The following is a 16,946-nucleotide window of genomic DNA, read 5'->3' as shown; positions in this document are numbered from 1 at the left end:
TAACTAGTTTCCATTTATGTCCCCTTTTTCTACAGACTGAACTCACCCTAAAAAATGTATTGTAGTTAATCTTATTGAGTCCTTTTATTAATTTAAAAACCTCTATTAAACATCCCTAAGTCTCCTCTCACTAAGTCTAAATAGGTTAAATAACTTGGGTCTTTCCTCGTAGCTTGTATATTTCATGCTAGGAACTAATTTAGTTGCCCTTCTTTTACCTTTTTCAAGAACCTCAATATCTTTCTTATAATGCAGTGCCCAGAACTGCACACAGCATTCCAAGTGAGGTCTGAGCATTGTATAATTTCAATATAACCTCCTTAGATTTATAATCAATACTTTTGGCTATATATCACAGCATCCTGTTGGCCTTTTTACTGCTACAGCACACTGCCCATCTTGTTAAGCTTGGGTCAACTATGACTCCCAAGTCTTTTTTAAAATTGAGCACATTCTAGTTTTTTTTTTTCCCCCCATGATGTAGTCTTGTCTAATGCCGAGTTCAGATTACATGATTTTTTTGTCTTTCGCGATGGTCACCAGGTCACACTAGGCATTCATAATGCCATACAATCTTGCCTCATCTTGGTCGGGAGACTGGCAACACTACAAGTTTGACCCCGACCAACCATCGTTCACGTCCTTGCGTGTTGTCAGGGAGGCGGGTCAAGAAAGCGTCAATCACGGCTACAGAAGCGCTATGTGTGTTGTTGCTGCCGAGTTCACGCATTAATGTTACACCACAGAATTTGCTATCAGCTCCTAAATCACAGATACAGAATGTGCCTTGTCTCTTGTACACGATTTCTACAACTAGTGTAAATGTAGCTGTAAGTTTAACAAATATGACAATAATAATACTGATTACTGTTATTACTGAAAACCCATGCAACTAACAGTTACTGTAACACTTTATGTGTAACCACAATTAAAATAATATTACCAACTCTGGAAATTTGTTGGCTATGACAAAATTGTGTCAAAATCGGGCTGAAATCATGTTGTCTGATCCCGGCATAAGGTTCTTATTTCCCACATGCAAGACTTTACATTTACCTAAAATGAATGTCATCTGCCAGGTATCTGCCCACTTTTGGATGCTGTTTAGGTCTTCCTGAATTACCTTAGTTGATTCTATACTGTTGGCTAGACCCCCTAGTTTTGTTTTCATCTGCAAATTTTACTATTTTACTACTAACCAAAACATCAAGATCATTTATGTGTATAAGGAATAGCAAAGGCCCCAACACCGATCCCCCAACACCAGGACTCCACTTCGTACAGGACCCTGCTCTGATACAATTCCTCTCACAGTTACAGTCTGCTTTCTACTAGACAACCAACTTTGAACCCACTCAGTGATAGCTACTGTAATTCCTGCAGATTTCATTTTCACTATGAGCCTCTCGTGCGGTACTTTGTCAAATGCCTTTTGAAAGTCCGAATAGATAATATAATAAGCTTGGTTACTGGGTCAGACGTTACATTATGTGCAAAAATCAGATAATGTAATCATCAAATTCCATTCTGCATCAGACAACATTCGCTGCCTGTTGCACGTTATCCATGACACCGCTGAAAACCCTACTGCATGCGCGGTTTTGGTTTTAGATGTTGGGAAGGCTTTTGACTGCCTGGAGTGAGAGTAACTGGTCAGTACTTGACCACATGGGTTTGTGTACAAGGTTTTCTGAAATTGTCAAGGCTCTGTATTGTAATCCCTCTACAGTGGTCCTAACTAGCCACATCTGTTCCCCCAGTTTTCTGTTGCTAGAGGTACTTGTCAGATTTTCCCGCTTTCCTCTTTGTTTTTCGCTTTATCGACTGAACCACTGGCCCACGTGGAATGTTAGTCCACGCTCTCCACTTAAATCTCTATCAAGGGTACCTCACATTATATTTTATAATACTTTAAACTTTAAACTCACAGTCTCTTCTACATCTGTTAAATCTTTTGGCAATTTCAGTGCCAGTTCTGGCAAAAAGATTAATTGGAATACATAAGCTTAGGCACCCTTGAACAATGAAGTCACACTGCCATCCATGATACCTGTTGTGAAACACTTCAGATCTTCAGAATCTTTGTATAGATATATGACCTTTTCTACAAAACTTTACTCCAAATAATTGTAACAGTATTTTTAAGCAAATAGACAGAGCATTAAAAAATTGGATGCATTTTCCTAATTCTCTCCAAACCCACATTTCAGTAGCAAAGATGAATATCCTTCTTCATCTTTATTTGTTTTTATTGCTATGATCGCTGCTCGATACTGGGAGAGATTAGAGTCCAAATTATCAAAATATATTTGGAATTTTAGATTCTGTTCCATTTATTTCACTTCTAACCCTTCCAATACAATTTGGCTCAATTATATCCCACCTAAATGCAACTTGGCATTTAGTGGAAAGACTTATCAAATCGCAAATGAAATGGTTTTCTCACTTCCTTATCTTTTATAATCATAATCTTCTCTACGGACTTGTCCCTTTTTCTTTCCCACAATGTAGGAACAATGGCTTACATCAGCTGTTAGATGTTTTTTTAATGAAACTGGCGTATGTATTTTTCAGGACCTACAGTTACAATATGATCGTCCAGGACCTTTCTTCACATATTTATGTCTTTGATCAACACTACACTCATATGGGGAATATTTTGTTAGTATAGTCATTAAAATGTGAAAAAATGTATGCAATGAAGATATCAAATAAAGCATTGGATAACAAAAATAATTAGGTAACAGGTAATGACACAGCGGTGTCAGATCTGACACCATACAAGCTGCTGAACTCAGATCTTGACAGTTAAGGAAACTGTTTTGTCATGCATCCAGAAAAACTATGCATGACTATTTGTCTCCCCCTAGTGAACTTTTGTTTTGAGAGAAACAAAAAAGCCACACAATACAACAGAGCTTTGTAATGAGCACTCAGATGAGAGCCTGATCATAATAGTATATTCAATAACTTTTTAAGATGCAATATAACAGGAGACAAAATTGCTTATTTAATTCACCAATTTCCTTCCTGACCAAAACCAACTAAAACATTCAATTCCCAAGCATCAACCCAGTCTGAAATGTGTTTTGGGAGGGCTATTAGTAATATAAACCATAGGCTTGAATGCAAGTAACTAAAGATACCAAGAATGGTGGAATAGTGAATACAAAATACTGGAAATATATCCATTGGGTTCTTCTCAAAGAAGCTTCTAGAAAGAGTTCAAACACTTCTCCACAAGAGAGCAGTGTTATTCAGTGCATAACCTTTAAGGACACAAACTCTTTAAACACTTTCCAAAAAATGCTGAGGTAATGCTGAGTTAAACACACTTCATTTTGAATAGTATCAATACACAGTATTTTAATATGATAAACAAAGCTTCTAGGAAGAGTTCTAGAAAGAGAAGCTATCAACTGTAACCAAGCAGCTGAGTCACTGACAGGAAGAGATGGTTCCTTTTTTCAGTTTCAGTTTTATGGGTATGTTATTGTTGAGAGGAGGTTTGTTTGAAGTGGGGTTCACTGCAAACAGCCCATCTGTTTCATTATCTTTTTCTTATCAGACTGCTCTGTCCAGTGTAGCTAGTGCAAATAGCATATTTACCTGTCATCCACACAGATTCATATTTAGTGTGAATCCAAGTGCAGAGATGATTCAGGACACCAGAAGGTTGAGCAACAAGAGCAGAGTTTAAATAAAAGATAACACAGGTGAAACCAATAGCTAATCAACACAGGTGGAAGGCATTAACTTCATGAAACATGAAACATAGGACATTATAAGGCCATCTGGTGGTCATTCTGGGAAGCAGCAGCCTGAAACCATGACATACTGTATGTATTGCTAAATTCATCACCACAGTTTAAAGAGGGAGATGGAGTGGCCCTACCTACATTATGACTAATATCTTGGTATCTTTGATGGATGCAGATGAGGCAGAAACCTTAATGTTGCCCTAGAGCACAACAAGGAGATTGACAAAATCCTCCTCATGGAGAGTTAGCATGGAAACTCAGTCTCAGTCAGTTCCGGAAGATCCGACATAAGAGGGAACTCATCGCAGAACTCTTTACTTTCTGCCCATGTGGATGTGCGTAGGTGTTTGCAGAGGGGTTGGCCCCTTGGCAACACAATCATATTAGTACACATGCACTCATGTGGTCAGGATTTTGGGGTCATCATGTCCCATATGGCTATAATAAACATTACTCTTTGATGGAGTCATGTCTGTACCAAAGAGTCAACAGAGTGCTGTCACTACGTTTGAGTATGCGCTCTGACTGCCATACCAACGAGTCTAGCTCTTTGGCGTTGCGGTCAAGCTGGAGGGCTGTGTGAATACACATTTGATGGTATTGTTCTTAATGGCTGGCTTCTTCACAGGTAATCTTAGCCAAGTATTATTGATTTTGGTGGGTTCTGACTGGCTGCCACAAATTGTATGCAAATTTTATTGTCAGAATCCCTGAAGCAGTGCTTATTTATTTTGAGACACTATGACATGATCATAAACCTCCTGTTCTCCCCACTCACCCACCCCACTTTGTGAATAGAAAGAGAAGTCTCAGGGCCTTTTTATACACCAAAGAAAAGATTAAAGCCTTATAAAACCTTTGTCTATTTTTACCTGATAATCAAGAAGTCCAAGATCACATACACTGTCATAACTTCTGGGAAATGACTCAACTGAATTTATGATCTGTCCATAAAAATATGACTGAATAAGGCATTGGGAAAGTAAATCATAGTCAATATGCTTCCCACCTTTTTCAAGGAATGTCATTATTAATTTTGCCAGACTTTGATTTGATGGTCTAAGAGGTAAAAAAAAATGATTGTATTCTCAAGCTATTTTTTTACTGACTGGTTTGTAAATATTTAAAATGTTTTGTTTGTTTTCTTTGCTTCCTTAAATCTAGGCTTGAAGTGATTGTCCATGTAATTTGGGAGAATTTTTTGTGCAAATAAACGGGATAAGCAGAGTCTTACATAATGAATCTGTGAAACATCTGGAGGACAGTTTATGCTTCGGGAAATACTTTGCCCGAAATAGGAGCAGCAGTATTTGTGTCAAAACACAAAGGAGATGCACTGTGAAAACACAATATGAATGTAATATATTAATGTTCTTTAGACAGAACGAATTACCACATCGCACAAATCATCTGAGAACTTTGTGTGACAAGGAGAATCATTTGGCAGGAACCCAGGTTGTAATCACATCTCTGAAGTGGAAGTTTATCAAAGGTTGTGCAGCTTTGAAATGGCATCTTTATCAAGCTCTCGTAATTCTCGAGAGGATGATAAATTAAACTTACTAATATGTTGATCTTTAAGCCCTGACTACTATAGAGCATTGATTTATATGTAACACCTTTTTTCCTCAGACAATTTTCCATATATATTTCCAACAAACACAAAAGTGTTCTCATGCCTGTGCCAAATTAGGGATCGTCAGAGACTCCATTTGATTGGTTTATCAAAGCTACATTTTAGTTCAGTGAGAAATCAAAGTTTATAACTTTGATTATTTTTCAAAGCAATTCTTATACATTCTGAGTTCTTATACATGATTTATCCCAGTTGCAAAATAATTTATCCAATCAAATGTACGCTGTGATATTAACATTTACGGTGCTTGTGGAATTGCTATCAATAGAGGGTGAAGCAAACAGGATCTTTTGGCAATAATCATTGAACCAGCACTGAATCTCCCACCTGTGGTGTTAGCACATAGAATATAGGGCTCTAAAGAGGCTGATAACAGTTTCATAATGAGAAAACAGCTTTTTGTAAAAAGTTATCACTTCCTGACTCATGTGCAGCTTTAATCCTATAGAATGACATACTAATCTATTCAGTGTTGACCACACCTTAAAAAGCACATTGCTAATCATGCTGTCGCTGTTTGTTCAGAAATGACAACCCACATCTTAACTTTGTCAAAACACCTCCACGGATAGCATACACATTAGGTCTTTGTTCATTTATTTCTTTTATTTATAGTTGAATAAAACAGTTTAGAGTGTGGTTTATTTAACATCAACGAACAGTGATAAAACAAATATCATATACAAAAAATCTTTCAAGCAAGCAAGCAAACTTTGGCAGACGTCAGTGATGATCGATCCTGTCAGAGGTGGAAACGCTCTTGTGTAGTGATCCCTGAAGAAGGCTGGTTTCCTTTGTTCATTTGTATACTTGACTGTCAATGCATGAAAAAACTAAAAACATGTTCTTCCTGCTTTCAGTTCTCTTTTAGTCTCACCAGATAGCCTGAAAGGTGTCAACATTGAATGGTGGTGAGCCAGCCTGCCACTTTGAGGCTTTCATACCCCCCCCCCCAAAACCCCACCTAGGGTTCCTTGTGTTGGCCCACGGTCTCCTGTTGCCCAAGGTCCTTCAGGTCGCTTAGCTTCCTGGAAAAGGAGCTGAGCCGGGAGCTGATGGATCCCGTCTTGTGGGAGAGGCCTGGGGCGTGGGCCTCCAGGAGCCTGGTCAGCTGCTCCCGGAAGTGGTTGCCCACGAAGCAGTAGACAAAGGGGTTGACGGCGCTGTTGGAGAAGCCCAGGCAGAGGGTGAAGGGGAGGGCTGTGCTCACCACCTGCTTCACCCAGCAGACCCTCACCACCCCGAGGGTGCCCAGCGCATCTAGGAAAGTAAGCACGTGGAAGGGGAACCAGCAGACGAAGAAGGCCAGCACCACCGCCGCCACCATCCTCAGGACCCTGTCCAGGTTACCGGCGCCTTCGTCCAGGGTGGGGGCGGCCATCAGGTGCCAGCCGATGTTGCAGTAGCAGCAGGTGATGACGGCGAAGGGCACCAGGAAGCCCAGGAGGTTCTTCAGCAGGGCCATCCCGGCGAACCACCCCGCACTGGGGTAGTGCATGACGCAGGCCGTCACCCCCATCTGCTCCAGGGGGTGGGTGTCTCTGAACACCACAGTGGGGATGGTGGGGAGGGTGGCCGCCGCCCACACCAGGCAGCTGACCAGCCGCGCCCGGCAGAGGTTCCGGCAGCTCTGTGACTGGAAGGGGTAGACGATGGCCAGGCAGCGGTCCACGCTCATGCAGGTGATGAAGAAGATGCTGGCGTACACGTTCAGTGACAACAGCCACCCGCACACCTTGCACATGAGTGTGCCAAACACCCAGTCATAGTCCAGGGAGTAGTAGACAGCCCAGAAGGGGAGGCTGCAGAGGAAGAGCAGGTCAGACAGGGCCAGATTGAGCAGGTAGGTGTTAGCGACTGTCCTGTGGCTAGACTTCTGGCTCAGCACGAACACCACAAGCCCGTTGCCTATGAAGCCCAGTATGAAGATGACGCTGTAGATGGCAGGAATGAGTGTGCTCTGGTGCTGAGGAGGGGACATGCTACTGCAGGACGGATCTGTCCAAAAGTCCTGCAGTGATGTGTTTTCCGTAGAGAGGTTGGATGAGGGAACTGTAGCCATGGCCATCTCACAGCGAGACTGGCTCCTTGGAATCTGGAGAAAGAAAAATGAGTCAGACAAATACAAACTGTTTGTTTTATCAATAGTTCCTTTGACAACATTTCCTTTATCATACCAATTCAAGTTAAGCGTGGTGTTTTTTTTTTTTATACAGTATACTGTATACCTTAATGACTGTACCACCTTAATGAGACACATGTCATTAAGATAATGGGAACATACATTCAAAGACATTTTAATCTAAAGGCGTATGCTTAAATGCTTGAAATTTGTTTCTCAGAAAAATATAATTCATGAAGTTGATCTCTATGTATGACTCTCTTTCCAAAAAAAAGAAAAAAAAATTAACACATTTTTGTCTACTTTGAAGAATCTAAAATAAAACTTTAACACTTTTTGGTCACTACATAATTCATACATTTGTATTATTTCATTGTTTTGATGTCTTTACTATTACTCTTAAATGTGGAAAATAGTCAAAATAAAGAATAAAAGTTGTGTCCAAACATATATGTTGTGTATATATATATATATATATATATATATATATATATATATATATATATATATGTATATACACACAACATATGCACAACTTCATTACTCATCTCATTGTTGAGCCATTCATGATTCCAAGTACTTGTTTGAACACTTACTTAGTAGAATATACAGACTCAGTTCACGGAAACTGTGTGAGCATGAGAAATGTTCTCTTCATATAAATGAATTAAAATTCTCTCTCTGAATGTAAGCCAGCCTCCATCTGGTTACTATTAGTAGGGAAGGGGACATAGAGCTCCAGTGGGGTGTGAGCGGCGTGCAGGGTACAGAGTCCCTAATTTGGTCCATTGCAGCATTGAAGTACAAAGAACAAAGCAGTCCAGGGGGTAGATGAAAAACACATGCAATATTGCAAAGTAATTAATGTTGTGTAATACAGGAAATGATTATTTTGCTGTGGTCCCTCAATAATGTAGCAGCAGTAGAAACTAGTACCGTAAAGATGACAAATTGATTATCTGAAAATGATGCTGAAGCATGTAATTTGTTTTCACATGATAATCATACATAATGCCAGCTAAGATGATTTTGTTTGGTGGAATTAATATTTTTGATTTGATCTAGTAAAAATAATTTTGATCAAATTACAACTCCCTGTGCAAAGTTGGATAATGCATTACAAAAAAAAAAAAAAAAGCTTTCTTTAAGCTTACAGTTACCATTATGGGTATATTGTTGTCAAAAACCACAGTCTAAACAAAAAGATAGATCACTAAGTATTCATTTCTTCAGAACTCTTAAGACATTTCTCCTATGTGAGTGATATTGGAGACAGTGCAATCATACACAATAACCAAGTTTTCTTTGCGTGGATGCTTAATAGTAATATTCAGTAATAATAATAATAATAATAATAATACTCAGTAATAACCAAAACAAGATAACAGCTACATTTTGGATGGCACTGACCACTACTTCTATACTTATAGAGTGATATATGGTCTGGTCCACTTTCTACAGAGAATGAATACAGAATATATAAAATTAATATAAAGTCACAAGTCAATGAAGTATACAGACATTTTGACATGCACAATATCCTCCCTTTACTTAACACACTTTACATTATCACATAAGAAATAAACCAAATTACCTTTGATTGGAGTCCCTTACTTCTCCGATGAGGGTTAGCGTCTTGTGCAAATCTCTCTTTTTTTTGGCAGCAGACTGACAATAGCAGAACTTCATGCTCTGTCTTATATTCCAACAGCGGCCCCCAAGGGACCAATCCATGGAGATGGAGAAACAAACCAGAGGGACTTGAACACGGGCCAGTGCTGGGGGTAGGGAACTCGTGAGTTTTCATGAGTCACAGACCTCTGCCTAATGCCCGGAAATGCGGGGCCAGAGGTGGAATCGGATCAAGATGTGCCCGACAGGTTTCCCTGTTCTCATGCGGTGCTCTTCGGCTATCCCCAGATCTGAGAGGCAAAGCCTCTGCATAGCCACGTGACTGAGTGGGCTGGGTACCATAGCCTATGGAAGGGAGAACAATTCCACCTTTCACTTCCTTCATTTAAGCAATCCATTAATTACTTCAATAATTTTTTTCTTTGTTTGTTGTTTTTGCATTTTCCCACCTTTTATACCCAGTATTTTAGTCGTTGCCATTAAGCAGTACATCACAGTGACAACCACTGAACCCATGTAGGAGAACAGGGCGAGGCGTGCGCGATCCTCTGACACATGCACCATGACAGCTTTACTACACATCCCACAGTGCACCTGGAAGCAAACGCTGTTGGAGAGTAAGCGCATCCTCATGAAACCCACGTTAGATCATTAGTGGGACGAGGGCACCCTGGCCAACCTTCTCACCCCTCTCGCCAGTGGAAGGACGCCAGTCTGTTCCACTGAAGTGACTCTCAGTCATGGTCAGACTTATTCTGTTTATACAAACTAGGCCTTTTCTATGATAATGATACTCTGGCATTCAGTATAAGGTAAGGCACCCGCTGCTCCAATGTCCCAGCTGACACGACCATTATGAGTCAGTGCCCCAGAGCTGGCTTGTCATTAAGAGATGAATGAGGCATGTGGAGTATTTACCATGGCAGCAGAACAAGAACGTCTCTGCATCTGGGGAGAAGAGGAATCCTCCTGCAGATCTCATTAGAGCTGTCTGTGGAATTTGATGAAGATGATAGCACTGTCTGGCCAGGGATCAGAATGCAAAAAAAATTTAAACAGATGCTTTGATTACCCAGAAGTAAATGTTTTGATGGCAGGGGACTCCTCAGGGGTAGTACAGGGAACCCTACATACAGGGAGGGGCAGGTGCCCCTCCGACAGTTTTGTCTTTGTACCTTGTGGTGAACTACTGTCTCCAACCTCACAGAATATGCCCCTTTTTTGGTTTTTTGCAGAGACAAAACCAGGGTTAGGTACCATGGAGCAACATGGTCTCCACATTTTATGGATTATATAGTTTTCAAACTTGTTGCATACTATGGGCAGACCATCTGTGGTGCCTACCCCTAGTTTTAAAATTGATGCTGTGGTTCTTTATGTGGGGAGTAGTGTGCTGTGAGAATCTGCTGCATTTTTTGACTTCAGAATTTTAAAAGGTAGAGCATGAAGCAGTTTGATTGAAGGCAAATTAGACAATGAACAACAAAGAGATACATGCTGACACTACTGAAGCATGTAAGTAACGGGATATGCACACATACACACACGCACACACACACACACACACACACACACGCACACACACACACACACACACACACACGCATGCACACACATTGGTATTGCACTTTCTACATTTCCTGTACATGGTTCTTTACACTAAACATACTCATCCTTGCTGCCTATCAGATAAATAAAACTTTTCACACTGATTCAACAGCCCTTTGGATAAACATTTTTTTCTTCAAAATGGACTTGGATAGATTCAGTTACCACAGCTAAGGACTATATTGTTATAACAAATCCAACACACATTGTGGCCTTTCTAAAATATGTTGTATTGAACTTTGTAAGCTCTGCTAATCAGTGCTTCTAATCATGTCATAATAAGCAAACAGTGATCCCATTGCATCAGCTGTCAGCTGGTCCATTTACATTTAGGGACTCAAAGCCCTGTTTCTCCAAGATAGCAATCACAATGTCACACAGCCATTACATTTGCTGAAATGTGCAGTATCTATCAACAGAAAGCTGGTAGGAAGAAACACTATTACAGGAAAAAAATGTGTGTTTTTTTTTTAATTTTCTCCAGAGATACACCAATAATGGAAGGACCTGCAGGGGGTCCAGTTAATCCAACTTCCAAGTGTATCTGTGGAAAAAACAGCACTTGATTCAAAACAAGTAAATATCTCAATTTAAATCTGTTATCATTCATGCTTATCATAAAAGGAAATGGCGTATAGCTACCAGACCTCTCCACAAGTGGCTCCCGCATATGTTCCTCACAGATGAGACCCACGAGAATTTGAAGAATGTGGTGTGTTAGCACTGAAAATGACACAAACTTCAGATTTAATAAGGAATATGTAATATTTAGAAAACTGATGATGGAAATGTTCACATGTATAGTGCAATCAACTTCCCGTAACTGCATATCGGATAATTGCACATGTGTTTTATGGCACAGCATACAGCTGATTCTGTTCATTCCACCTAACCTGTTACATCCATACTTTGAATAGTGTCCCAAAAACTCCTGAGCATATGCAGTTATCAGGAATTGACTATATGCATGAAACTAGCCAGTATCAAGCCTTCTGAATCATATTTTGTATATACAGTAAATGATTACGTGATAGGATGCTGGCAGCAATACCCAGGTAAGATCACCTGAATTGTGGTATGAAGAAAGGTAGTGGTCTGTGAATAAGCAGTGGACTGTGTTCCACTATAGCAGCGATGCTGGCCAATGTGAATACACAACAATATGATAAGGGTATGATCAATTTAGTGTTATTTTCATTCTTTTAAGTCTTTTAAGTGATCAGTATTCTCAAAATTCTATCATCAAGAATAAAAGTGTTATATTTAGATGCACCAACTATTCAACTGCATTCTTATTGCACAACACTATCTACCCTTGCTGGATTTCAGTAGAAATACCTTGGCAATGTCTGTTAATGTACTGTTCTTACAGCATGCAAATAAGCCACACTGGCTTTTTTGGGAAAGCTCCTTGCCAGGGAATGAATGGCATTTATGGTTAGAGCCATATACTCTCTCAGGTCAAAATATGAACACATTGCAGTCAAATATGAAAAATTGTGCTCTCTTGGATAGAATACACTGGTAAGAATACAGACTGCCCAGGCCCTCATAGACAGAATCTGCATGTTCTATAATTTTAATAAAAATATTATAAGTATTTAATTATAATATTACATTCTAATATAACAGATAAAACAAGTTCAGATTTGATCTTTAATAAATGTACTATAGCTATACAGCTATGAGCATTTAGACAGTCCTGAAGTTTGAGATTTATGGCATTCTCCTCTCTGATGGCTGTAGCTAAGCAGTGCTAATGGAGTGAGTGGCCCATACAGCAGCTACTCTCTTGGTATGCCAGCATTGCAGTAACATAAACAGACAACACTTCATGTAACACTGCCATGCCTTTGTTGCCTCTAAAATAACCTACCTGAAGGGAATTGACTGTAATGCGAAGGAGTGTTCATTCTGAAAATTACAGCAGTGAAGAATCATGGGAACGCTGGAGCACCTGGGTCAACATAGTGAGAATGCTATCTTGCAGAGCAGTCCAGGCAATGGCACTGGGCATATTTTAGAGGTAATGACCTGTAACTGACATTAATGACCTGGAATAACAGAGCACTAAGAGACTAAGTCCAACCCAAAACTGAAACTCAAGTTAAGTTTTATTTTTACGTTTCTCTTTGAAATTTTCTTATATTCTCTGCTGCTTCTTGTCTAGCAGTTGTTACTATATGCTTTTCAATTTTCTGTTGACCTGGACATGTGGGATGATAAAAAGTGACCGAAACAAATGGCCATTGCCTCTTTCATTATTCCTGCCAATTAAATAAGGTGTGTTCATGTAAAAGAGTATTACATAACTGAGGCAGGAATGGGTAGCAGTTTTGGTACAACTGTAGACATAATTATTAAAATTCATTGTTTTTTTTTTTTGTTTTTTTAAATTAGGATCATGTTAGCAGTTTATTTTTCCAAATATGAGCACAGTTGAGAATGATTGAATGTTCACATAGTGATAATGCTTCCTTCTCGAGATGGTGTCAGATCAGTCTCATTAAGAACTTGAGCGCCCTTCTCCTTTTTCTGTGTGATCTGAATTCCCTACCACATTGTGAGAGAGTCAGACCAGCGTGTATGCCCTTTCACCTCGTGTTTGTCGTTATGTTGCATAATACAATACTTAAAAGTTTAAAAACTGCTTAAAAACAGTTAAATAAAATGTAAACATGATTTCTCTGCCCAGAAGTTCCCAATCAACGTCACTTTCTTCCAGACTACAACAAAGATTGTTGTGACAGGAGAAAATAAAACACCTTATATTTCACCCCAGCATGTAATATTGTAATTATTTCACATTTCTTCATAAAAGCGTGTGAATACAAAATGAACTGAGATCACACTAATGCTGAAGAGAACCAGCAAACAGGATGGATTCTTCTTTCAAGTGGAACTGAATTCTCCAGTGGTTTGAATCTAATAAGAGTTCTTCTTTTTTCACTCTCCAAAACTCAATTCAAAGTGAACAAAGAGAACTATGGACATAATTCCCCTAGTGCCCAGAGGCATCAGGCAGAACAAAAGGTCCAGACTCAACAACAGCTTCCCACTCAAATGCTAGTTTGTCTAAGTAATATAGGGGATATAGAACAGTAATAAGTAATAAGAATAAGTAATAGCATTATTTATACAGAAAGTGCATAATATTTTGGAGGCCTGAAGAGTGAGTCCTGAGAGAAGGCACATACCAGGAGTCAGTAGTGTTAGTGACATGGCTAAAACAGCACTGATTACATATTGCACAATCAACACGGTGTGCAGTTATCTGCTTTACAATTATTTGGAGTTAATTGTAATCCAGGTCTGCTTTTTCTCATCTCAGAGCTGCAGATGGGACCTCCCTCTCTGGCTGACCTTCGGAAAGAGTCAAGGATCAGCTTTGATCCATCGATAGGATCAGTGTATTTACTCCCTAAACTCCCTGAATTTCCAACAGAACCAGTCCATCTGGACTCCTCGAATCTCCTCCAAATATTGATGGGAAAGTAAACACTCTTGAAGGCCATCTGAAAAGCCTAACTTTTACAGAGACCATAGTCAGTGATGTGATGTCGTTTCCAATTCTGAACTTCCGTTTAAACTTCTGGCTGTAGACGCAGTACGTGAGGAGGAATCACTTTATTTCAGCCATCCTCATAATGCATCTGTCAGTATTTTACACACTAATATGTGCTGTTTGAGACTGAACAGGTCTTGTACCCTTTGTCAGTGTTCCTACACTCAGTTTATTAAGACAGTCCAAAAGTCTGCCTTTTTTGAACAAAGTGTCAAGGTTTTCTTGTTACCGTCTGAAAAATGTTATAAAAATATTAAGCATTATGTAATGAGTTAATTACCAGAGAATATTCAGGAAAGTGCCCTGAATCCGAAGACCCAGGAGATGAAAGATTCAGATAGAGTTGGCAGCCAGACAGATAAAGCTAGAAAGAACTGCGTCACATACATTATGGGGCTCCCGCACGTCAAAACATTCATTCTTCTTGAGGGCTCCTAATGGAAACAATTGGTCTGCATACGTCCAAACAACATCAGTCCAAGAGTTCCCCAGCACTCTCAAATGAATGGATGTGATGGCTAATGTCAGTGGGAACACCAACCGAAAGTGACTATTTAAGGTAAAGGATCACCTGTGATCAACAGCCTACTTGTGATGAGTGACGGGCTTGTGGAGCGATTGAAGAAATAAAGATAAGATAAAGTTCAGTCACTTGTGGGTTAACTAGTCTTCCCCAATGAGAAAAAAAGACAAGATTGCCCAAGCAAAGTAATTAAAATTCAGGAAAGAGTTTGGCTGCACAAAACAAACATTTCTGAATCACCCTTGTAAATGCCATGTGCTTGAAACATACATCCTATAAAACTCCCTGGTTTTCATTTTGAAAACACAAAAAGTTGAAGTCAGAAAGTGCTGAAGCCAAGGAGGACAGGATCTTCCTCCTTCTTTAATTCTTTTTGCTTCTTGTTCTTCTCCCCCTTTACTTTAGCCAGATTTGTGTCACTGGCTGAGATATAAAAAAAATATACTATATATAATAAATAATCTTTAACTTTTCTATATGTCCTTGTCGACCATTATACCTGGCTAGATCCAGGATTCCACTGTCCATATCCTGTGGCCAAGTCTATCCCCCTTCCACTCCAGAGACTCCAAGTAACCCCACAATCCTAACAATTCTGCTTTCCATGCAGTTTAATTGTGTACAACTAATCAACCTTTCTGCATTTTTAAGTAGCTCCAGGGAACATCAGTGTGCAGAATATGGTAAAAATAAAATGCCCTATTGATATATGAAACCGTCACATACTAGAGATAAATAATCTATAGTAGACGTAACAGGTTGAAAATGCACTGCAATGAGTAACGCGCTGAAAGTTTAAGTGATGACTTTCACTGAAATTATTTATTGATCTGCCTTAATGAGTTCTTGTGTGACCTCTACTGAATGAGTTTAATTACTGCAGTTCTGTGTCAGAAGCAATTTGGGACATGCTGGAGGTGGGAAGTGTGAAACCCAACTCTGATAAGAAATTGCCCTTTTTAAAAAATGAAGCATAGTTTACGCTATAAACCAAACACTGTTGTAATCATTAAGTATTCCCAAGTGTAAAATTTGTGTTATGAAGTAATGTTTTTTGCTGTTCCTACATAGCATGTAGTATACTATAGGCTATAGGCTACAAACCACATGTACAATGCTATTCTGGTGCTAGCATCATATAATATGATTGAAAAAAGTAGCATACATGTTATTGTATTTTAATGCAGACTTCCCTCTACATACTGCCATTTATTTAATTTTGTTTTTAGACATTTTGTCAGGCATGTTACCATCATCCTAAGCATGTGTTTAGCAATTGCTTTTATTTTAATGCAACAATGTCTACCCTGTCAAGATGTATATGTGTTTCTGTGTTATTGGAGCCATTAAGTAAGTTAGTTAGCCATTAGTTAGCTCAGTAGTATTACTGTACCTACTCCTATTTATTTTTCTCTGTTTTGTATTGAGCTGTACACCATCCACTGTATTACAAGTAGGAAAAATAATCTCACAGTGTTTGTTGCTTTTTATATTTGAGTTGGACTGTATACTGCTGTAAGTTGTCCATTACAACACAGCAATGCAATAGAGTCCTGAATTTTAAGGATTTTCATAATAGTGTCTTTCATTCAGTAAGGTCTATTCATGACTTGTGTGTAAGTTGTAATTGCAAAGTGGCATTTTGGAGAGAGAAATGTGTCGTAATACAAGGATGTGGGCACTGTGATGGTAATAACTATTTCCTTTTACATTGTCTTGACGGTGAAGTTTGGTGATGATGTGTTTCTCACGGTTATTACCATACCCACAATAAAACATTTTAATTTTTCAATTCAGCACAATAGAACAGTATTCGGAGCTCTGAGACATTAGGACACATGTTCTAAGCTGGGATGAAAAAATCTGCCTTGAACATGTCCCAGTTTGTCTTGCGGTGTGACGGGAAAAGAAAGGGGAAAGGGGCTGCACAGGACCGAAAAAAGAGACAGTTTACTTACAGGGGAGTAGGACCCGGGGGAAGGACGGAAAACTGTGACAGGGTCAGGGAGGGAAAAAAAAAACTGCCTTAATGTGCAGCAATAAAATGTCCTTTTTCAAAGGACACTGACTCAATATATGCCACCATTCAAATACAGATG

General features: G+C 39.3%; 1 protein-coding gene across 1 annotated transcript; it reads right to left on the bottom strand.

Annotated features, from left to right (window-relative positions):
- Positions 1-6,037: 6,037 nt before the first annotated feature.
- On the bottom strand, positions 6,038-9,181 carry LOC118775251 (type-2 angiotensin II receptor-like). The gene is made up of 2 exons (XM_036525073.1): positions 9,114-9,181; positions 6,038-7,492 (listed from the first exon to the last, which is right to left on the bottom strand). Exon 2 carries the CDS (start codon positions 7,463-7,465, stop codon positions 6,362-6,364), a length of 1,104 nt encoding a protein of 367 aa, XP_036380966.1. The 5' UTR covers positions 7,466-7,492; positions 9,114-9,181; the 3' UTR covers positions 6,038-6,361.
- Positions 9,182-16,946: the final 7,765 nt, after the last annotated feature.

The sequence above is a fragment of the Megalops cyprinoides genome, chromosome 3 (genome assembly GCF_013368585.1).
Source record: "Megalops cyprinoides isolate fMegCyp1 chromosome 3, fMegCyp1.pri, whole genome shotgun sequence".
NCBI classification, from domain to species: domain Eukaryota; kingdom Metazoa; phylum Chordata; class Actinopteri; order Elopiformes; family Megalopidae; genus Megalops; species Megalops cyprinoides.
This window is presented reverse-complemented; position numbering and strand designations above follow the sequence as displayed.

What these genes read in the sequence shown, in the direction of transcription:
- LOC118775251 (XM_036525073.1), bottom strand. Translation starts at nt 7,465, where the DNA reads ATGGCCATGGCTACAGTTCCCTCATCCAACCTCTCTACGGAAAACACA.